Below are 25,223 nucleotides of genomic sequence, written 5' to 3'. Positions count from 1 at the left end.
TCCTGTGTTCTAAGAACGCAAGATTTGAATTTTACTGAAGTGAATAGATATATAGACATGCTTTTTTATACATGAAAACTTACGGACGTTATTGAAACTCATAATTATTATAAGACTATTATTGTTGTCTTTTGATAAAAGTCATGCTCAGCAGCTCAAACTGTAGGGAAATGATAGATTTGCTTTGTTCTTATAATGCTTATAACAATCTCTAGTAATGTCTCTTTGTAGGTCTGTAGACATACACATTTTAAAGGATTAAAATGTTCTTTTGATCGTTGATTCAGTGACTAACTCATTTCATACAAGACACTCTTTTGTCACCACCTTCTAAATCACCAGAAATGGACACCGAATCATTAAATGGATCTGAACAAATTATAGTGAACATAGTCAAAACACTTGGATTTAGTCAAACCACTTGGATTTAAATCCCACAATGCACAAGCATGGAGTAAAAAATTGTATTGTGCACATGCCCAATTCTCATTATTGTAATTGATTAAATAATTTATTCAGGACCAGCTTGTGCTCAGTCTTTTATTGTCATGTGAGAAACAGAAGCAAGTGCTCCACTAGATACCCTTTATTTTTGCAGCTAATTTTGCAAAATTATTTTGCAATACAGTTTTTTTTAATTATTATTAATTTTTTTTATCCCCTTTTCTCCCAATTTGGAATGCCCAATTCCCACTACTTAGTAGGTCCTCGTGGTGGTGCGGTTACTCACCTCAATCCGGGTGGAGGAGGACAAGTCTCAGTTGCCTCCGCTTCTGAGACAGTCAATCCGCCCATCTTATCACGTGGCTCGCTGTGCATGACACTGCGGAGACTCTGCATGTGGAGGCTCAAGCTACTCTCCGCGATTCACGCCCAACTTACCATGCGCCTCACTGAGAGCGAGAACCTACGACTCCAGGGGTGGTAGTCAGTTTCAATACTCTCTGAGCTACCCAGGCCCCCTATTTTGCAGTACTTACATCTTTAAAATACTACAAATATTAAAAGTAAAGAATACGTATATATTAATATAATACTATATATATATATATTGAAATGCACTGTAAGTGTTGGGTCTTTGCAAGCCAGCTATTGACAGTGCCCCCCCCCCACTTTTAAAATGACCGCTACGCCCCTGATTAACCTATTATAAGATATTATTAGCCTATATCTTAAAGTGGAACCCTACATATCTGTGATTTGAAATACATGTTCACGTTGAATGTTTATTGTTCTCAGCTCTCAATGTTTATTATTTAATTCTTCAATAAAATACTCGTTGATTGTAGTAGACGCGCTCTATTTTTGAGGAAATGTGCGCAGAGGAAAAGATGCGCTGTGCGTGTTTGTGTGTGTGTGCTCCTCCTACTGCAGGCCTGTCCCACGCACACACCGCTCGTAAAGCACACTACGGCAGGAAGGATCCAACGCGACTCCGCGTCGATCGTAAACATAGCATGAAGTTGATGAAGTTTCTGGATGTAGACGGAGAATGTGCGCTGATCGCGACGCAACAGCACTGAGATCAGAGACGCGTTCATCATATCTCTAAGCTCCTCTGAACGCGTTATTGTGAAGGTAAGAGCTGCACGCGTTTGCGTTTATTGAAGAATCGCATGTTTACATAAAATCTAAATCTGAAACGGAACTTTCGAAATGACGTAGACGCTAATAGGTTTATTTTACTACAGTCGCTTGTGTTCAATACTTGAATACGAGTTGGCTCGAGGTTATTCACTAATGTAAACACTTTGGACAAAGGACATGTTGGGTCAGGATGTTCTGGAGGGTTTTAGGGCGGCTGCGGCGACTCGTTGGAGCAATATTGCGGCCGATTGACACTTAGTTAATGTGTCTGTGATGCAGAAGAAGGCTGAGCCATCAGCCCCACACTGCACTCTCTCTCTCAGCATAACAAAGAGCAAACTGAAGACAGACAGACAGTCAGCTCATGACAGTTAAAATACACTCTTTATCTGTACTGTGGGGTCCACAACTCTGACACCACTAGTGAACACAACACAATGTGTTTTTGCATTCTTTTCTAATGCAATACAACATTTTTCGTACTGTTAACGTAATAGGTTGAGTGAAAATGTTGAATAGAAAAGTTTACATGAATTTGAGAATGTCTTCATGTATTTGAATGTACAAAACCTGATGATCATGTTATTCAGCATGATTTGAGAATGTTTCAAAGAGCATCCTGCATGCATGGAAGTTCATTTTTTGTAACTTTTCAAAATCCTAAAACTTTCTGAATATTTACATGTTTAAATGATAAGCCTATAAAGATGAAAACAAGATGCTTTGACACTATAACGTTCTGCAGTAGAGTTGGGTGACCCCATACAAGCGTTAGAAATGAAGTATAACTTTAAGGAGCAATATTTGCCCCCAGTAATTGATGTTCAGGGACATTTTCTTTTTTTTCTTTCTTTTATGAGGGCATACAGTTTATCTATCCATCCATCCATCTATCCAGTATATACTTACCATGTCTTTGACACTGTCAAATACATTAATTGAATCAATTCATGAATACAAATTCTCAGGAAAAGAGAGTTTATTGTCTCTTATCCTAAGAATTAAATCAACTCATATTTATGCCAAAATATGAATAACTCGGACTATAATAGAAAATGAAGAACTATATCAAATGTTACAAATAAAAAAAAAAAAAAACAGAAGAATTTGTTATGGGGGCAATTTTTGCCCTCAAGCCCTCCTTAACTTCTGACCCTGATCCATACCAGTAAATGGATTGTTGTCTAATTGTCTTTGTAATTTTACACTATCTGGGCATTGAAATTATTGGGGCTGGGCAAAAAATGCCACCAGAAGTGACAAAAATATCATAGAAAATCATGTGCTGGCAAAATATACAACTGATAACTTTCTTAAAATTCAGTTCTAGGGCTAGTTAATTATTTTAATTATTCAGGTGGATAATTTATTTTATTGAATTGATTAAACTGAATGTATTTGTCATAAAAGCATGACATCATTTTTAAGAGAGCACATTTTAACCCCCAAATTCTCATAACTGTAATGCGAAAAAAAGATATATTATTAATATAGTAAAGTAGTTATACATCACATTAGTTTCACCAACTTTCATGTTTTGCTGATTTGAATAATATAACAAAAAAACACCAAACATATTTTTTTACTGTAGTACAATAACATGTTACGGTAGTGAGAATGATCATTGAAACAATGGGAAAAGTGAAATGTCCAGATACGTTACGGTAATTAGAATTGGGAGGTAAAATGTGCTTATGTGTCATGAAAATATTGTTTCAAACCTAAATATAGGCTTCATTTACTTCATGCAAAATATAGTTTGTGAATATGTTTTTTTTTTTTTTAAAGAACATGAGCTTGTGAAGTCAAGCAGTCAGTCAGGCATCAGTGAATGCTTCCACACCAATGCAATGATCATGATTGTGTGTGTGCGGGGGATGTGTTCAGACATACAGTGGCTGCAGTGGGCCTCTTTGTTAGAGTATTGATGGCAGTGTGTGAAATCAACATTTTGAGATTGTTGTTAACTTGTGTGCCATCCACTAGAGAACAGTTTTTTTTAATGAGTGTGCTGAAGATCAGGATGGTACAATGCTGGTTCACTTCTTTTCTTTCTTTATTTGGCTGTTTCTCTCACTGATCTGTTGGTGCTTAGGGACAAAAGGTCTTGCCCAACATTGACTTACCAGTGTATCTTGTTTTTTGCTCTATAATTGCCTCGTCAAAGACAAAGCATTGAATTGAAATGAATGTTATCTCTTAGACTCCATTTACACCTATTTATTAGCATTCCAGGTCTGATTTTAATTAATGCTTGATGTGTCTAAGCTAGTGTGAGCTCTGAAAACACACTCAAATACCAGCATGATTAAATTTGCTCTTTGGCTTTGATTGATTTTGTATGTCAGTAAACATTAAGCAGACACTTTTATCCAAAATAACTTGCAGCTCACTTATTACAGGTTCTGTCCTCCTTACCCAAGGATAATGGTGATGGAACAGCCCTTGCTGGGTTCAAACCTGCAAACCTTCAGTTGCTAACCACAACTGAAGAACAGAGCCACAGTTTTTACACCCTTGAGGAAGTCGAACTACCAAAGGCTTACTTGTGTTAAACTGGGATAGGAGAACATATTTTAATGTATTTTAATGAAATTACACACTGCGCCTTTAAGACAGTAAGCAGGAGGGAACTTTTACCGACAATCAGCAAAACCAGTAAGTTAGAAAAGCAATCCTTGAGAATGAAAATATTGATTAATTCCAAAACTCACTCTTTTAGAGTGCAAACACTTATTACAATATGTGTTGTTATTTTCAGAGGTATTGATGGATTTCCTGCCCTTCACATAATGTAACCTACTTTACCTAGATATACATAGATTATGTGTCAAGTTCAGTAAAGTTATAGGCCTGAAATATGAGAAATGACAGCAATGTGAATGTACAAACTTACAGTGATCATTACCAATAAATATTTATTAATAGCGACAGAAATTTTGACTCAGATACCATGAACTCTATATGAATGCTGCTGTCCAATTAGTTCTCATTCTTTAAAGGAATAGTTCACCCAAATATAAAGATTAGTTCCAAAACGGTCATTCAAATTTGTTTGTCATGTTCAGTTACGAGAACCAATGGCGTTTGGTGTGAAGACTAATTGACGTGAAACCGGTGCAACGCTTTTTTTCATGCCAAAGTTTAAATATGCGCATACACGAATGAGAATGGAGCTATGGTGGAGGGGATTTTCACCAAATAAAGGCCATGATTAGGGTTGCCAACTTTTTTAACAGCCAAATATGGGACATTTTTTTCAGCGGGGCTCCTGAGTGAGATGCTGCGCAATGGATAAAGAGGTCCAGCTAGAGCTTGTTTACATCGGAAAAATAAAAAGAAAATCAGTGCGGCCAGACGCTAAAGCATGTTCGCTGTGAACGGTCTCTAAAAGGCTTAAAATGAAAAAATGCTTTAACACAACGACCAGGAAGAACCAAATTTCTATCAAACTTCACTTTTAGTAAACACTAATTTTTGCCAAAACAACGAAGCTGCAATCAGTGGACAAAGATAATATTTTTTTGGGAAGGGTTAGGATTTGAAATTGAAACCCTTCCGAGGGTTTGAATTATGAAATCCGCAATTTTGTTCACTTAAATACAGGACAATTCTGTATAATACGGGAAGGTTGACAACCCTAACTACGATACACCCTTCGTTCTTTGCTCAGAGCTAGAAAGAAGGTTGAAACAAGAGTATAATGTTTACAAACTTTCAGACACCGCTCACTACGCTTAGCTGGCGTTTAGCATTTAAATATGAGACGCGCGCTGTCCTGTCAACAGACTAAAATGTAAAGCATGAACTAATGTGAAATTAAAATGTGTTCTCAATGTGTGGATAAAATACACATGAGATCAGTAAAACAAGCTGTTTTAATCACTCAACAATGTGTCTTTTGTAATGTTTACATTCTGCATTCTTGGTGCTAATGCTAACATGCTATATGTGGTCATAAGATGCACCGTTTACCCTTTGTTGTTGTATTTTATGATACGTTTTGTGGAAGGAATCAACGTCAGATGATAAAGTTCTTTTATACTTGTTTTATAAAGAAAGACATAATTACTGCTGTAAAGGTTGGTTTATAAAACAGTGGCAACTTTGCACTCCTTTGTTCATGTTGACTGATCTCGACTGAGTGAAGAAATTAACTGGAAAAAGATTTTGCCGTTAGAGTAGGTGGAGCACGGGTCACGGACACTGATGACGTGGTGCAATGGCAGTAAAATGTGTTTAGCTGCCGGTACTACGTTTTCCTGAAAGTTCGCGCTAGCGAGCTATTTTGAACCACTGCAGCGAACTCTAAAACATTTTGTTTGAAATTACATCACACCCGTTCTTTTCCGATTTCGTTAGAAGTGTATTGGTGCCTTAATGCCTTTGGTCTGTTCCTCACCAAAAGCTAACGTATGGCTTCAGAAGACTTGGAATATAGCAAACAATTGATATGGACTACTTTTATGCCACTGTTATGGTACTTTTTGGAGCTTGACAGTTAACTTTTCCTTTTGTGTTTAATGGAAGAGAGAAAGTCAGACGAATTTGGAACAACATAAGTAAACAGTGACAGAATCGTCATTTTTGGGTGAACTATCCCTTTAAAGAATGAGTAGTCATAGGACAGCAGCATTCTTCCCGAGTTCATGGTGTCCGTTTCCAGGTTTCTTCTCAGTTTCCTGTCTCTGCAGCTGCTCTTTCACAGCGGGGTGAAGTGTGTCATTTGTCCACACAGGTCTGAATGGGGGGCAATCACTTTTCCGTGCACTGTAATTTGTCTGTCACAAACAGCTGGCGTGAGTGTGAGCGGAATAATGCGCAAGGAGAGAGCAGAGTGAGGTTAGCAGAGAGAGAGAGCAAGAGAGAAGTGTTAGTTTGCAGAAGGCTGACGGGGTTTCAGATTTCAGAGGCCATCAATAAGGGCAGACGGAGGCACACACACACGACTGCACGTCTGAGCATGAGACACGGGTACGTCTGTCTCTCTCAAATGTCTCTGTCATTGTAAACGCAAAGGAAGAAGGAGAAGAGGAGGAGATGTGTGTGTAATTTACAGGACAGGGTTTGCAAGGCTCTTTTAACACTACAGAAGGATCTGCTGTCTGTGAACATGCGTATGCGCATATTAGATTGCGTGTGTGTTCGTTGCATGCAGACGTGCTTGTAAGTTTTGGGTCTGATCGAGGAGAGTGTGTCTCTCAGTTGGGATTCGTCTGGGTGTCTCTGGCAGCATAGCTCTGCAATTTGTCCTTTATTTTTAGGGCAAATGCATCCGGCATCAGTTATTCCAAGATAAATGCACAGGGAAGATGTCAGATGCAATCTGTGAGGTGGAAAAAGACTCGAGAGAGACGCACAGGACTCTGCAGACAGACAGGCTCTGGAGTGCTTATTGATTTCTGCTCTGTCCCCAGTCTGTCTGCGAGTGTGTGTTCTGCTCCCATTACCCCCAGACTGACAGTCTGTCTCTCTGTCTGTCACTGTTTGACTGTTCTTTCTCTGCTGCAATCGTCCATTATGCTAATATGATATGAATAATGCAAATTATAATAATTAGTTATCTGCCAACTTGGTAATAAATTTAAAAAGAGAATCAGCTACATTTACACAGCATCATATAAACTCCATAAAATAAATCTCTAAATTGCGACGTTTCACTGAACCGCCACTTCATTTGAAAAGCCACATGTGTGAGCTGCACGGCAGAGAGAGGGCAGCGTACTGAAAGTTCAAAGCCTGAACCTTTATTTCCCCCCGTCAAGCGGCTGAAGTCCGTGGTGTGGGAATATTATAGTTATTTAAAAGACCCAAAAGGCACCATTTGTTTTTTTTGGATTTTGGCCCCTTTTCTCCCCAATTTGGAATGCCCAATTCCCAATGCACTCTAGGTCCTCGTGGTGGCGTAGTGACTCACCTCAATCCGGGTGGCGGAGGACAAATCTCAGTTGCCTCCGCGTCTGAGACAGTCAATCCCTGCATTTTATCATGTGGCTTGTTGATCGCGTTACCGCGGAGACCTAGTGCGTGTGGAGGCTTCAGGCTATTCTCCGCGGCATCAACGCACAACTCACCACTGCCCCACCGACAGCGAGAACCACACATTATAGCAACCACGAGGAGGTTAACCCAGTGTGACTCTACCCACCCTAGCAACCGGCCAGTTGGTTGCTTAGGAAGCCTGACTGGAGTCACTCAGCACACCCTGAATTCGAACTTGCGACTGCAGGTGTGGTAATCAGTGTCTTTACTTTCTGAGCCACCCATGCACCATCAGTGTTGATGATTACACAGTTTGTAAACTTTGTCAGTATACAGGCTGCCCCCTTTCATAACAAGATTTGTATGACTGATTAGGTTTATAGGGAGGCTAACGTTATGCTTGTGCTTTTTGTCAGGCAAATGGATTTTACCGTATATGCAACGTGTTATATGTCAAGTGTTTCTTCATGCATATTTGCTTAAGTGCAGCAAAACAGTAGGTCTACAGTGTGTTTAATACAAATAATGATATGTTTTATCTGTAAAGTACTATGGAAAAAAACGTCAATAAACTAAAATTGAAAGAAACTTTTTTGACAGTAATAAATAACGTATGAAGAAGAGCATAGTTTTTAAAAAGTACTCAAACTAAATTACAGAAGCAACCAATTACTTAATCAAATGCATATCTGAACTGTTACCCTGGGTAGAACATTTTCGGAAAATTTTCGGAAATCTATAAAGATTACAAATGTATTTCTTTATCCATCCAGAAAAATGCTCCAATATTTCATTGCTAAATATGAAACTGCTAATAATTTTAGCAAGGCACCTTAATACTGTGATACCACAATACCGCAGTATTTTTTGTGAAGGTTATTGTACCATGAACATTTCATACCGTTACACCCCTAGCATGAACAAATAATTGGCCCACTGTTAACGTTACATATAAGAGCTTAAATCCGTTTGCCACATTTGTGAATGTGACAGAGCACAAACATAAAGTTACCTATTAACCTAATGAGTCATTACAAATGACGTAAAACTGTATTGTATCTGGTGTATTTCATGAAAGGGGATCTGTAATTTATTATCATATATGCTGTATTTACTTGCGTTCAACTCCGCGAATTTCATGGGATGACGCTCAGGTTTGAAGTGTTTCCTGTTTGAGGCAACACTTTGACAGCCTCGTGGGTTTTTAACATGCCCAAAGTATTCCCACACAGCGGACTTCAAGCACTTTGGTGGGGGAAATAAAGGTTAAGGCTGCGGCGACATGTCTGTGTGCTGCGCTCGCGACAGTGATGGTTGAATGTCAAATAAGGAAGTCACTATTTAGAGATTTAATTTATCACGTCAAAGATGTTGTAAGATGCTCTACAAATGTAGCCGATTCTGTCTACATAAAACGTTATATTCATGCAATACTGTAAATGATAAGATATTAACTGGATGAAAACCATTAAACCTCGGTTTTAAAACCGAGGTATGGTGGAACCATTACATTGCTACTTGCAAACTACTTAAATATTTGTATTTATCAAATTATTTTGCAATAAAATGAAAATAGGTTGATTCTATACTTCTAACCGACAACTTTAAATGAGCCGTCTTTTTCCAATATGTCATTCGGAGTGCTTCATGGAATTGTAGCCTATAGCATTCCCTCATTAAAATGTTAAGTCTTGTATCTTTGTCTTGTATATGTTTCATGTCCATAGCACAAACACATGATGATATACATGCTGAAGTTTTATACCTTTAAACGTGCACATCGCATTGTTACTGCTCGATACTGTGCGTGTGAATTTGTTGGGCATATTTTAGTGTATTCAGTACTGTCAGAGGGACTACGAGTTTGGCCTGCTTTCAACCTCCACAACAATTAAACTCTGATCTAATCGTTTTTGGCCTGATTTGGAGAGTTTATGGGAGTTAGAAGAGATTACCACGTCCCTCACTACAACCTCATAATCCCTTAACTCACAGAACAGCAGCTGTCTCGTACTAATGACATCACACAACTGTATTAGTGTCTGGAGCGCAAATCTTTTAGCAGAATAATGTCTCCCTGTGTTATTGCTGCGTGATTATGCACTGCAGATGAATTGGGTCTAATGCAGTCTAATAGCTCTAATATCTAATATCTACATAGTCTAATATCTCTGTTTAAAGATAACCTCTCGTGTGTGAATTACATGAAGAGCTGTGAAGGTGATACAGCTGGTTAGTCACATTTTTGTTTAGTTTTCGGATGTTAAAATACTTTCTCCTATCCCAGCATGTATTGTAATGAAGCCATACATAGTTGGACTTCCTGAAGTGTGCAAACACTGTGACTGGGCCGCCTTCAAACATTGTTCTGTTTGTTGAGCAGAATCTAGTTGTTTTCAGAGGCACATGGAGTCCGCCGCACTGTGTGATTTTATCTGAAATGTTTGGGCAAAGTTTTGTTTTACTTTGGCAAGAGTTCAAATCTAGAGGGAAATATGGAAGGAAAGCTTCTTGTGTCCATGAGATCATCTGATATAAAACACATGTGTGAATATCTTCAGTGTGTACTTTTGCTTTTAAATAGAGGTTGACCTATAGTGGATTTTGCCAATACCGATAACTAAGGTGGTGGAAAAGGTAACCGATTAATCAGCCGATAGTTTTTCAAATCGATTCATAGAATGTTACAAAAAAATATATAATTCTTAGTATTTCTTTACCATGGCAGGCTAAGACATAGAGGCTACAAGAGTCCAAAATGAAAAAAATAAAATAAATAAATTGCAGTTTATTTTTCAACCAAAATCCTAATAATAACCAGAAAAATATAAAGATTTGGTGATAATGTGGGACTTTTTTAACTATAAATAAGCCCAAAACACACAAGACTCTCATTTTGAAATGACAGAGACTTGGCTCTGTTACAGCGCTCTAAAATTAAGTATTTACCTAATTAAACTTTTTGTAGCCTACAGTATAAATTGACCAGATAACATGTTTGTGTATATATATTTCACCAGATGAGGTTTAATGAGGAATAAGGTTTATTATTATTCACAAGGTATGAAGTTGGAGACGCAAAGTATATGTTGACATTGCATTTTTGTTTGCATGCCCTCACTTCAATTAAGAACTCTTGATTAACTAACCGAAATAACAAAGATGCATTGAGGTGAGGATAAAAATATGGATGAATATTGTCAATGATGAAAGATTTAGATACAGCAAATGTTTATAGTGTAGAACCAAGTTATTCTAACTGTAAAATCCTCTAGTGCCGGCCACAGTGGTACAACACAGGAATAAATAATAAAAAAGTAAAACTATTGGCAACTCTTGGCATAGATTTTTGACGATAACCGATAGTTCCAAAAGCTACTATTGGCACCGATTAATCGATAAAATCAATATATTGGTCTGCCTCTACTTTTAAACACTGTTAAAGTTTGTGTGTGAAGTTTTTTGGATGTAAAAAGTAGTGTTGTCAGTCGATTAAAATATTTAATTGTGATTAATCGCATACAATTTTATAGTTAATCGCGATTAATCGCAGATTTGGAAAGCACTTAAATTTGACTCAATACTTCTTTTCTTGTCAAAATGCCTTTAGTTCCTTCTTAGAAAAGAAAATAATATGTGACAATGTTTTATTAACATTTTCCAAACAAAGTATTCCACAGTATAAAATAGAAATTCACTGAAATAGTACCAATTCAGGTAACACTAAATGTTTCTTAAAGTCTAAGTGAGAGGTTGACTAACTGAAATATCTAGTCCCCGTAGGTTAAGTATTCATTGTTATGGGCATTAAATCTCTTAAACTCTCATCCTCCACAATATTAATCATGGCTATCCACTTCATTACAACAATCGTGAAGTCGCATTCACATGATTCACATCGTTTTGAACTGTACTTGAAAAGCGCTGCAGAGTCTTGTTTTGCTCTGAGCACTGGCACTGCACACATTGATGATACTTTATCCAAATTGTCCCGTAAGACTGAAGCGCATAGTGGCGCCAGGGAGACGTTTATGCTTCACTCCAGCGAGTCATGTGAAAGCAGCTTTTCGCAGGTCCCATCTGGGTTTTGTACAAAAAATATGGTTAAGAGGTCTTTTCTCCATCACTTTATCGTTATTGATAACATTGACACAATCACTATTGTGTGCGTCAGTGTAATGAACCTGGACACATCGCAAAGGTTCTGCCTTACTCCATCCAGTGTTCAGTACTCATGCGGAGCTAAATAAAATGTCAGAATCGAATGTTGAATTGTAAATTTGTTAATCGCGTTAAAAAACTATGTGTTAAACATTTTAAATTAATTGATTGCGTTAACGCATTAATTTCGACAGCTCTAGTGAAAATACATTCTCCTATCCCAGTTTAATGTGCAGAGACAAAAACATGACCTGTGAAAATTTTGGACACACTGCATTTTTGTTTCTCATGATCTTACAAACCTTTTGATCTAAGACTAGAGGTGGATTTACATGTGACGCGGTGGGCGACAGGCTTTGCTTGCGATCTTGCCACTTCTCGTTAGTACAGGTGTTTTCCATTCACATGAGAAGCGGTGCAAAACGTGCCAGTAGAAGGGCAATAATGCCCCCCACTGCTTCAGCTCAGTTTCTGCTGTGAAGCGATTACAGTAAATATTGTATTAGTTTTCATGTAAGTGATTGCACTTAAATAAAATGCCACTGTCTTTTTTAAGACATCAGGCCCACCTCTGTTATAATGTAAAGACTGTTTTCAGTGAGTGTTCAATGAGGCCCTACTTTAGTGAAAATATAAATAAAAATTATTTTTTGTTTAGCACGCTGTAATTTGTAGGAATGGTTGCAGAGGTCTTCGTCTGTTTGTGAGCAGCCTGCAAGCAACGTGTTTTTTGCATGTTTGTGTATTTGTGTGTGTGTTTTGTTGTATGATGACACATTCCTGTTCTTGTCCCTTATTGGCTCATTTCTAATCACATGACCCAAACACAGCTCAGCAGAATAGATTAGCAATATGGTGACAAAATACCATAGGGGAATTGATTTTTATCTATAACTTATAAACCTTTAAAGATAGACCTACTCTGAGCCCTGAGGTTGTTAATAGATGTTATATGCTTCTTTTGAAGCCTCAGCCCACGTTATTTCAACTTCATTGTGTTTAATAGCAGAATTCCAGGAACTACACTACCAATCAGATGTGCCCTGTTGAAGGAAATAAATGAATAATTTGTTGGATACCATGCATTGATAAATCATGTAGGCCATGTTAAATTGATGCAGGTGTGTTCAGTTATACTTATTCACTAGTACAACAGAAAAAACAGCTTTTGCCATCGTTCATTGTGTATTTGTTTTAGTTTGCCGTCTTCTGTATTTAGTTTCCCATGTATATCATGTTTTAATAGCGAATGCCCGACTCGGAGGTGTGAGCTTCCCAGGTGCACTTGAAAGCAGCAAGAGAATCACAGGGAACAAAACGCACCAAAAGAGCTCCACAGTGACCCCACACTCCCACGGCACGCGAATGATGCAGTCAAGTCTCTCTCCCTACACTACTTAAAAATGTGGATATAACTAAATATTTTGCAATAAAATGTAAAAAATATAATCAACAACTTTAAATCAATAGTTTTGTATTTTTCCATCATTTTGAAATTGAACAATTGATCACACAAAAACAAATGTTTAGGATTGCAAGGTACTGGCCCAATAGGGCAATTGACAGCTCCATCAGTGGGCTCGAAACTCCCTCACACTGAGCCTGGGCCATCGGGTTATCCGTAGTTGGACTTTTTTTCGCTGGTGTGTTTATTGCATAATGTTGTTTTCAGTCCCACCTCTGCTCTATGTGCTGTGTTCAAGTCTATTGCTTCATTGCACCTCATGTTAATCTGAGACGTCTGTTGTCAGACTGTTGGTGATGTGGTTTTGTCATGTACATCTGGACCGTCTCCTCTGCTGATAGGCTGGTTTGCATAACACAAGCTCAAGGACAAACAGTGCCGCCCGTCTGTAGCAAAAGCCCCCCCAGTTTATGAAATCCACAGATTAGATTCATTGCAGTGTAGTGTGTGTGTATCTGTGTGTGTCATTCTATTCTGACACACATTATTTAGACCACACATTATTAGACCAGGGTCAGAAAGTAACTTTTCCATTAGGGGGCAATATTGGAACTAACTTTATAAAACTGTCATAATTTTATGTAAAATACTTCAAATTAATAAATTATTCAGTTTGAATGAGATACTGTATGCTGTAAACAATTAAATAAAATCAACACCAACTAATTTTTGTTGGACTGCTTATTGGCTTGGATTACCCAATTTAATTTGATTTAATTAGACTCTAATTTTGATTGAATTGATTGAGTCAATATCAATTTCTTTTGGGAATATTTCAGTTATAATGCAAACATGCATGCTTTAATAATTACATATTGCCTGATCTCTACACTGCATAATGTGCATTGTGACTGAAACGCATAACTTTTTTCCCCTCATTCACATATTTCCAAATATTTAGGCTATTAAAGGGATAGTTCTCCCAAAAATAAAACTTCCCTCATCATTTATTCACCCTTCTGCCATTCCAATTGTGTACAACTTTCTTTCTTCTACAGAACAAAAATTATGATTTTCAGAAGAATATCTCAGCTCTGTAGGTCCATACAATGCAAGTGAATGGTGACCAGAGCTCTGAAGGTCCAAAAAAGAGATAAAGGCAGCATAAAAGTAATTCATAAGAGTCCTGTGGTTTAATCCATGTCTTCTGAAGCGATCCAGTTACTTTTGGGTGAGAACAAACCAAAATATATCTCCTTTTTCACTGTACATCTTGCCAATGCAGTCTCTAGGCACAATCATGATTTCAAGCTTGATTACACTTCCTATTGCTTGACGCATGCGCAGAGCGCTAGATGAAGCTATAGGAAGTGTAAGCAAGCTTGAAATTGTAATCACCAAGGAAACTGCTGTCAAGATTTATAGTGAAAAAGAGTTACAATTTGGTCTGTCCTCACCCAAAACTGATTGGATCACTTCAGAAGACATGGATTAAACCACATAGTCATATGGATTATTATATGATGCCTTTATGTGATATTTAGTCCTTCAGAGTTCTGGTCACCATTCACTTGCATTGTGAGGACCTAAAATCTTCGTTTGTTTTTTGCAGAAGAAAGTCATACACATTTTAGATGGCATGAGGGTGAGTAAATGATGGGAGAATTAAAATTTTTGGGTGAACTGCTCCTTTGAGTTAACAGCCTACAAAACAGAAACTCGTTGCAGGGGCATTTTTTCCCCATATTTTAAATTTTGGTGGCATTTCTGCCCTGAGCCCCCGTTAGTTTTCTACCCTGATTTAGACTTATTATAGCCGTGCTTCCCTAACATATTTGTCTGCTGAAGTACCTCCTGAGATTAGAAGCATGTAATAAATGACAACATCTTTGCAAGTTCACTTGAAATATTTCAGTTTTCTCAATGAACCTTAAAAAGAATATATATATATATATATATATATATATCAAATTAGAGTAAAAATTTTTAATCAAATGATTTACATGACATGCCGACTAATTAATTGAATTAATTGCATATATCAGTATTTGCTGAAAAAGGCCCCCAAATATAGATGGTTAAAATAATTTCTAATTATTTAATAGTTTAAATAATTCAATTAAATATAAGTTTAATAAATATAACAATTCAGATATTCAGATTTCTGTCCTCTTATTCTATGGCTGTGCTGCTTGTAAGGTTTAAGACACACTGACTGCCCCCTGCTGATGCAGCTCATAAAAACACTAAATTACTTCAAGCTTGAATTGATCTGATGGTAGAAAAATATGTACTTTTATTATGGAATTTAGAAATGGGTCAGGAGGCATAATTAATTGGATTAATTTATATAATACATAATTTTGTACTATTCATTTTTATACTTATTTATATAACTAAATGCACCAATTTTATACATTAAATTGACATCCCTAATTATAATACATTTTTATGTAATTTAATTCAGTGTTGTCATGTGTATTACAATGTCACGGACCCCCTGCAGTTCAATCACAAACCTCTGACCCCCGTTTTGTCAGCATTTTGTGTGTACATGGGAGCTTTCTCTCAGGGATGTCTCAGTCAGGTCTCATTCTTTTCTATCCTTGTGTGACACATCTCTCTCTCTCTCTCTTTGTCTGTATGTCTTTTTCTCTCCCTCCGTTTTTATTTTGATGAGTCAGCAGATCCTGTTGAACGGATGCTGATCTTGAAGACTCTGCTGTCCCTCTCACTGCTAACACAAATATTTTTAAAGCACTTAGTAAGACTCACCATGATGTTTCCTGTTTTTCCAGAATCCATTTAAGTTTTAGAAATACAGAAACACATCTTTTCCCAAAATTTTCAGTTATAGTGATAGTGATAAAATTAAAATGATAGTTCACCCAAAAATTCTCTCATCATTTACTCACTCTCATGCCATACCAGATGTGTATGATTTTTTTCTGCAGAACACAAATGAAGATTTTAGATGAATTGCTCAGCTCTGTAGATTCATGCAATGCAAGTGGAGTATAAAAGTAATCCATATGACTCCAGTGGTTAAATCCATGTCATCTGAAGTGATATGATAGGTGTGGGTGAGAAATAGAACAATATTTAAGTCCTTTTTTGTCAAATTCTCCTCCCTGCCCAGTAGGGGGCGATATGCACGAAGAGTGTAAATAGACAAAAACAGAAGAAGGAGAAAGTGAAAGTAAAGGAAAAAGGACTTAAATATTGATCTGTTTTTCACCCACACCTATCATATTACTGCAGAAGACATGGATTTATCCACCAGAGTCATCTGGAGTTGCACTTTTGTAGATTATGGAGCTTCAAAATTTTGGCACCGATTCACTTGCATTGTGAGACCTGAGATGTTCTTCTAAAAATCTTTGTTTATGTTCAGCAGAAGAAAGAAAGTCTTACACATCTGGGATGGCATGAGAGTGAGTAAATTATGAGATAATTTTCATTTTTGGGTGAACTAACACTTATCTCGTCAGCAAAATTACTCATGAAATATTCGTTGACGAAGGGTTTTTGATTACAACTTACCTCTGAACAGACAATGAAGTGAATGAACAAGTGAACTCGAGCAAAGTTACATGATAGTCAGAATGCATAACTTGCGCTGTAAATATGCATTTTATATATATATATATATAAAAAACCTGCTATGCGTAACCCAATATCTGAGGAATTCATATTAAATGTATTAACCTTTAATATGTTTGATTAAAGTTTAAATAATGTAAATTCTTATACAGATTGTTTGTGGTCGAATCACAGCGAGTGTTCTCGAACAATAACAGCAGTAAGTAGTGTGTGTGCTATTGTCTCTGTGTATTCTCTGTCCCAGATTCAAATGAGGTTGACCCACCCCTCCCTGGCACTCAGTTTACCCTACTGACCCAGCTCTCACCCTGTTTACCCCAACAGTGCCCCCTTGTGCCCCCACCCCTGATGGGCCCCTGCTGTGTGTGTGTGTGTGTGTGTGTGTATATGTGAATGAACGGGCCATTTCGCTGTTATCAGAACAGAATGAATCGGACAGTCGCAGACGGGTGAGTATTCATGCCGGAACAGAGTACTCAGAGACGGGTGGGCAGTAAACAGCCCATGAGGGAGCCGTTAGCACATTAGGAGAGTGATTGTAAAGCTCGTATGACCATCAGAGTGATTTGAAAGGCATTTCATTCAGCTGTGTGTGTGTGTTATCAGTGTGTGCTGTCTGGAAATGGCTTGTGCTGTACAAATGTGAATGTATTAGCAGATGTCTCAGTGTCTGTGTGGTTTAAAATGGCATTCACTCATATGTCTCGCTGGACTTTCTCATATTCTGTAAGCATGCTCAGTCTGTATGGAGCTAGGACAATGACAAAAGTATTTGAATCGGAATTTTGTTCATTTGAATTCTAGATGTGACAGTCAACAAAACTGAAGATTTTTGTGACATATTTTATAAATTTGTATCAGAGGTAGACCGATATATCAGGTTTACCAATTAATCGGTGCAGATAGTTGCTTTTTGTAACTATTGGTTATCGGAAAAAATATTTGCCGATAGCTGCCGATATTTTCTTTTAATTTTTCCCGTTTTTTTATTCCATATCAACAAACCTCATCTGGTGCAATATATACAGTACATAAAAACTCTTCATCTGGTGAATATATAGGTTATGAAAAGTTTCATTTGGTAAATACTTATGTATAGAGCATTGTAAGGTAGCTAAGTCTCTATCATTTCAAAATAAGGGTCCCCGGTGTATTTCGGAGTTGTTTATAGTAATAAATTGCTTTTGGGATTTTATTCATTTTGGGCTCTTTTAGCCTCAATGTCTGTGCCCGCCATAGTAAGGAAAGACCAAGATATTTTTTTTTTTTTCGAATAAGAAAATAAACAGCCAATTAATCAGTTATCAGTCTTTTCCATCACCTTAGTTATCGGTATCAGCAAAATCTACTATCGGTCGACCTTTAAATTGTATATTTAAACAGCAGATTTATTTATTTTATTTTATTTGAATTTACTTTTTTAAAGGTTTGAGAGCTCTGCACTCATTTTTTATTTCTGTGAAGATTTATGCATTTAATTTTCTGTGATTGGCCAAAATGCCAAGTTCGACTTTTCTGATAACCTCTACTTTTCACTGTGGAAAGCAGAATATTGAGCTTTGCCCTAGTTTGTTTACAGTCTGAACTTTTGAGATCTGAACTTAAGAGAAGTTTTAAACATATGTGTGTTCCAGTTTAAACATACACATTTATAAAATATGCCACAAAATTTTTTGTTAATTTTGCTAATCACGTATAGAACTCAAATTTAAAAAAATTCTGATTTAAATATGTCAGTCATTGTTCTAGCTCCATATAACCATACCTCACACATTATCCACTCATCATCTTTAACTCTTCTGGCTTCTGATTGTGTTAGTTGTATGAGGTAGTGCTCAACCGATATGGGTATTTCAAGGGGTGATGCTAGCACCGATATCTAGAGAGCAGAATGTTCATTGGTGAATACAAAGCATGTATGTAAAAAAAAATAAATAAAAAAAAACCGAAACAAATAAGATCTGTGATTATTTATTGTTTTCTTTAGGTGTATAATGTTGAGAAGTGTGCTGACTGTGCTGCTGGTTGTGATCGCTTCACCTGTTGTCTGTATAGAAGGTAAGACAGACCTTTAAAATCATTCAACATCAATATGAAATCAAAGTTAAATTTTTTTAATTTATAGAAAGTGAAGTCTTGTTTAAACTTTTGTTTACTCTTGCTAGTTTATTTAATTTGTCTACTAACAATGTCCAACATTGTCCAACTTCTGAAAGTCATTATGTTTTGTGTTTAATTTAATTCAAATGTTTTTGGGGGGTTCTGGGTAGCTCAGCGAGTAAAGACACTGACTACCACCCCTGGAGTTGCGAGTTGGAATCCAGGGTGTGCTGAGTGACTCCAGCCAGGTCTCCTAAGCAACCAAATTGGCCCGGTTGCTAGGGAGGGTAGAGTCACATGGGTTAACCTCCTTGTGGTCGCTATAATGTGGTTCTCGATCTCGGTGTGGCACGTGTTGAGTTGTGCGTGGATGCCTTCACACACGCTACGTCTCCGCGGTAATGCGCTCAACAAGCCACGTGATAAGATGTGCGGATTGACGGTCTCAGACGCGGAGGCAACTGAGATTTGTCCTCCGCCACCTGGCTTGAGGCGAATCACTATGCCACCATGAGGACTTAGAGCGCATTGGGAATTGGGCATTCCAGACTGGGGAGAAAAACAAAAAATTCAAATGTTTTTGAAATAAATTGTCTGATTCCTTTCCTAGTCAGTTTTAATCTGACATAAATGTAACAAAAAGGAAAAAGTTGACATCTGTTTGTTTTAATAAAAATCAACCCCTGGGACATGAAAGTGCCTGAAATGAAAGAAACACCTGTTCACAGTTGCTCTGCTGGTCTTGAGATGCATCTGTGAGTGTTGTGTGACTTGTAATAAGAAACCAACTCTGTTTTTCTCACTGTGTGTGTGTGTATGTGCAGACTTAGGCAGCACTGGTGACATCGAGTGTGTGTGTGAGGGCTCGTTGTGTGGCGGTGTCCAGCGTTGTTTTGGCCGTCAGTGTTTCTCCTCGCTGTCTATCCAGAACAGGAAGGCCCTCCAGCAGAAGGGGTGCATTGTGGGTAGTGATGAAGAGGCTGTGCGCTGCAGAAGCTCCCTTTCACTGTCGTCTGTGGATACAGTGCAGTGTTGCCAAGGAACATTGTGTAATATGAATGTTACCGTGGAAATGCCAAGCACAGGTGACTCATGGGAGCTATAATTATTCAGATTTTTAAACCTTACACGTACAATAAAATATTAAAGGGATAGTTCACCTGAAAATTTTAATTGTCTCATTTACTCATCCTCCTGCCATCCCAGATGACTTTCTTTCTTATGTTGAACACAAATTAAGATTTTTAGAAGAATATTTCAGCTCTGTAGGTCCATACAATGCAAGTGAATGGTGAACAGAACTTTGAAGGTCCAAAAAATCACAAAGTCAGCATAAAAGTAATCCATATGACTACAGTGGTTTAATCCATATCTTCAGAAGCGATAAGTGTGGTTGAGAAACAGATACATATTTAAGTTCTTCTTTAATATAAATCTCCACTTTCACTTCCACATTCTTCTTTTGTTTTTTGCCGATTCACATTCTTCGTGCATATCTCCACCTACTGGGCAGGGAGAAGAAATTAATAGTAAAAAACGCAATCACATTACTAATTTCTTCACTTTTAAGTTACTTTCTAAAACACTTTTCACAGAAAATGTATTTATCTGCTCAACAAATTCAAAATAATGTCTATATTTCCTCCTTGTTCACTGTCGCACTAAAGTCATTCACTAGTTTCTCCCTTTCAGTGACTCATTAGGGGGCGCATGCCCTTCAACCCTCTCAGAAACACAAACAGGCGTACATATTAACATAATTCATGTTTTAAAGATGTTTTACTATTTCTTTTTTTTTTTTAGAAATATAGTATGCTTAACCAAAGTAATGTACTTAAAAGTAATTAACCTAATTAAAAGTCAGTAACTGTAATCCGATTACTGGAATTTAAAATATAATTTTTCACTCTATGACTTAAAATTGACTTAATAGTTTAAAAGCATTTAAACACATTTCTGAATCCTTCAGAATCCAATTAATTCTTCAAATTTGTTTATGTAATATCTAAAATCATTCATAATAAGCTTGTTTTTTATAAAATGGTTTATTATTTAATGTCTAAATACAAGGGCGTAGGTTTGGTTTGAAAGTTGGTAGGGACAAATTGCCAGGAGGATAATATTCAAAATGTTGGTATTTAGAAAATGTGCGAAAGTCAGTCTGGTAATATAGGCAAAAAAAACAAAACAAAAACATTGTCTCAGTTATGATTTCTCTGGCCCAACATATTAAATATATAGCCTTATTTAGTTTCAATAAAAAGCCATATTCAATAAAAGACTGAGATTGATGCATCCTGAAAAGGAATGAGGAAAGTAACAGGTGCCACGGGAAAACGCCATTTATGCACTGCAGGTAGGACAACAATTTACACATGAATAATGACACGAATAAACTTTATTAGTCGTTAAAATGAAAATTAAATATCGGTCAGGACATTTCCGATTTTCTGAACATTGGTTGGGACATGTCTTCAGTGTATTCATGTAATCGTAAACCTTGTGAATGTGACGGCAGGACTCACATGCATCATCTGTGATTTCTCTGCAGAAGTGGCTGGAATCTCCTCATCATCTGTGCAGCAGTGTGTGTGTGAGGGTGAGGAGTGTGTGAGCGGGCTGTCATGTTGGGGCGAGAAGTGTTTTGCCTCCGTGAGTGTGAGAGAGGGGGTCCTGCGCTCTCAGAGGGGCTGTTTCAATGACACCACCTGTGACACACCTGCCTCACCTGACACCATAATCAGCTGCTGTATGGGACACCTGTGTAACGCCAACATCACTTTACAACTGCCTGTCAGAGGTGAGACTTTCGATACACATGAATGCAACATGAAGTGACTTTCCTGATACACATTGCTGGTCTTATTGTGAACGATTCAAAGGAATGTGAAGAAATACAGTACATCACATTACAGAAGTAAAATGGGTTGCAAATGCTGTTTAATGTTGACCGTACACCGTAAAGAACAGACTGTAATGAATAATTAAATGAATACTTTAGAGTATCTTATTTGTTTATCTAGTTAAAGAATGTATTTCTCCGTGTCTGTCACTAGATGAGGAGTTGAAGGCGGCTCCCACGGAGCACGAGTGTGTGTGCGAGGGCCGCTCGTGTGTGACGGGGAACCGCTGTATGGGTCAGCAGTGCTTCTCTTCTCTCACTCTCAGTGACGGCACACCTGTGTCTCAGAAGGGCTGTTTTAAGGTGTACGAGCAGGGGAGGATGACCTGCAAGACTCCCCCGTCACCTGACCAGATCGTAGAGTGCTGTCAGGCTCACCTCTGCAACATGAACCTCACTGTGGCACTTCCTGTACGAGGTAACGCTGACACATTAACCTCTCACACACATAAACGCTGCATGCTTTAATGTTGTGATTATACTCACACTCACACACACACACACACACATATAAGGGTGTTTCTCTAACTTCATGCTCTTTTAATGTTGATTTTCATTAAAACAAACACATTTTAACCTTTTTTTTCTTTTTTCAGATTAAGTAAGTAAGAGTGTGAAAAATATTTTATCAAGATTTATATTCTAAAAAATCCACAGTGCTAAAAGTGCCTGAAGTTGAAGAAACACCCATAATCTGCTGGTGGTCAGGTTGGAGAAGTACATAGTTTTCAGTTGTCTAGTTCTTCAGGGAATGAAGAAAAGAAAGAAAATTCAGAGTAACCCCAAAGGCACAAAACTAGCAGACTCGAAAAATAACCCTTTGGCTGAACTTGATTCAATCATGGTCTGTGGTTCCACATGTTTTCTTATATGAAAATTACCATGTAATTTCAACTTGAATACGTCAAATAGAGGGAACCTAACTGAATCAAGTTAACCCAACAAAATTAGACATGTCAAAATAACTCAAATGAAACTCTTTTAGTGATTTGCTAGCTAGTGACAGTAAATGTTAGCATACTAAAAACAAGCTAGTAGGAAGCACTAGTGAGTGCAACTCGGTCACTGTGCCATGGTTTGCACAGCAATTGCTCAATGGATAAAGAACTTTTTTAGTTGAATCATCTCAGCTAATTTAATTTCCCTTGGTTACATGATTTTTTTGAGTGATTTGAACAGCTGGGTCAATATGGCAAAACAATAATTTTTTCAAACTTATGGACGATTCACGATTCGATTTGTTTCAGTTTTTAAATGTACTCCAACATGATTCAAATTGTATGTTCTTTATTAGAATGCAAAACAACCTGGTTAGAGAAATCCAAGTTCTTTTCATTTTAGGAAACAAAGGTGTGCAATTTTTTTTTACAAATGCACCACAGGGGGAAGTAGTCAACAGAGGGTAAATGTAAAATAAATTAAAATCGAATAAACCCAGATGTTCAGAAATAATAGAATAAGAAAACTGCTAAATAATTCTTAGCCAGTGTAGGTATTCATTTGATCTAGACCAAGTCTGTAAAGACGCTGGCTACCACCCCTGGAGTTCGCTAGTTCACTAGTTCGAATCCCAGGGCGTGCTGAGTGACTCCAGCCAGGTCTCCTATGCAACCAAATTGGCCTGGTTGCTAGGCAGGGTAGAGTCACATGGGGTAACCTCCTCGTGGTCGCTATAATGTGGTTCCGTGGGGGCACGTGGTGAGTTGAGTGCGGATGCCGCGGTGGATGGCGTGAAGCCTTCACACGTGCTATGTCTCCGTGGCAACGTGCTCAACAAGCCACATCATAAGATGCACGGGTTGACTGTCTCAGACGCGGAGGCAACTGAGATTCATCCTCCGCCACCCGGATTGAGGCGAATCACTACGCGACCACGAGGACTTAAAAGCGCACTGGGAATTGGGCATTCCAAATTGGGTGAAAAAAATAAATAAAATAAAATACATTTCTATAAATTATCAAGTTTATCTAGAAAGTACTCATTGTATATCAAACAATTTTTGTGTATATTCATAAACCCCTGCAGATAGAGACGTGCCCTCTAGCGGTTCATGCTGAGCAGTGCAGAAATATGAAATAATGTATCATAACAATTCAACTAGCAAAGTTTGTCAAAATGATCGCTTGCCAAATGTTGGCTATAAAAGCAATAATTTGCGATCTATCTGAATCATCATGGCAAAAGGAGCGGCGGATGTTTGATTCTCCCATATATAGCCTCTCCATGATGTGAAATGAAGCGCAATAACTGTCACGTAACTAACGCTTTTTATGGGTAAAATGGATGATGCATGATTGACGAAGCTGAGCTACAATCACACTGTGTACAATCGTACTGGGAATATTACCACTGCCTTTCATATCAGTCTCCGTGTTGTTAACTTGTCACGTTCATTTGGAACGCGCTACATACGTGCAGCTGATCAGATCGGGAGCGGCATTAAGACGAGCGCTATGAATTCTTTTTCTCTTCATTATTCAGCCTTTGGTGGATTTACAATGGATCTAACTATAGTATTTGCAATATTTCTTGCAAAATCTCGATTTCTCGATTTAAAAAAAAAAAGAAAAAAAAAGTCAAATTCGAATTAATCGGAAAAATCGGAAAAACTGCCCAGCCCTAATATGAACATGGCGGGATTGAGTAAAACAGACAGTTCATTTCTGAAGTTCATTTTTTTGGAGTGGAAACCACTTGCCTAGTACAACAGTCAATTAAACCGATTAATGCTCATTATGCATTAATATTTGACCACAGAATGTTGCAATTGACCAAACCGAACCAAGATTTCCAGAAAACCGTGTAATAATGTGTATGACCATTTTTCCAAACTGTCAAGCACAACTAAACAGCAGAAACATTTCCAAATATCCTTCACAGTTTGCGCTTCTAGTCACTAATTAAATGTTATAGATGTTGTGATGCAGCAGTGTGTGGTCGCAGCAGTGTATTTGGAAAATACCTCAAAACATCTGAAAAGGGCTGTCTGTGCCCAGGCGTTCACACACATCTGTGATCACCCCACTAAAAATCTAATTTTGTAATCTCACTAAAAGGGTGTGTGTGTGTGTGTGTGTGTGTGGCATCTCAGCTCAGCTCTGAAAGGGCTGTTTGTGTGTGGTGGACTGGTTTGCATGATTGTGTGTGTGTGTGGTCTGTGCAGGCATGAGTTGATAAAGGTCTTAGTGTGTCTTAAGCATGTTGAATAACCAAGGATTTCTTCTGAAACACTATTCGTGTGTGTGTGTGTGTGTGTGTGTGTGTACTAAATGGTGAATCGCACGAAAACTGTCAAGAACATGTCCATGTCATATTTCAACCAAAGATCAGAAGACAAAAATAAGAAATTATAGCATATTTTGAAGACTATTAAGGCTATTAAGGCTAGTTACAAAATGTTTTCATGCACATTAATAGAATAGAATAATAGATTATAATAGTAAGATTAAGAGGAGAGTTTGTCATTTTGCTACAGTCTGCAA

The 25,223-nt window shown here is 37.6% G+C and overlaps 1 protein-coding gene across 1 annotated transcript in view; it reads left to right on the top strand.

Moving 5' to 3' along the window:
• The first annotated feature begins 1,386 nt into the window (after positions 1-1,386).
• The window catches only part of LOC127448064 (activin receptor type-1-like), a 41,169-nt gene continuing 17,332 nt past the window's right edge, over positions 1,387-25,223 (top strand). The window contains exons 1-5 of the mRNA XM_051710340.1: positions 1,387-1,578; positions 18,726-18,796; positions 19,663-19,923; positions 21,390-21,638; positions 21,895-22,158. Coding sequence (XP_051566300.1) covers positions 18,733-18,796; positions 19,663-19,923; positions 21,390-21,638; positions 21,895-22,158 — 838 coding nt within the window. The 5' untranslated portion in view covers positions 1,387-1,578; positions 18,726-18,732. The remainder of the gene's footprint in view (positions 1,579-18,725; positions 18,797-19,662; positions 19,924-21,389; positions 21,639-21,894; positions 22,159-25,223) is intronic.

Source organism: Myxocyprinus asiaticus, chromosome 11 (assembly GCF_019703515.2).
Source record: "Myxocyprinus asiaticus isolate MX2 ecotype Aquarium Trade chromosome 11, UBuf_Myxa_2, whole genome shotgun sequence".
NCBI lineage: Eukaryota > Metazoa > Chordata > Actinopteri > Cypriniformes > Catostomidae > Myxocyprinus > Myxocyprinus asiaticus.
The sequence above is the reverse complement of the archived record's forward strand: the minus strand, read 5'-3'. Positions and strand labels throughout refer to the sequence as shown.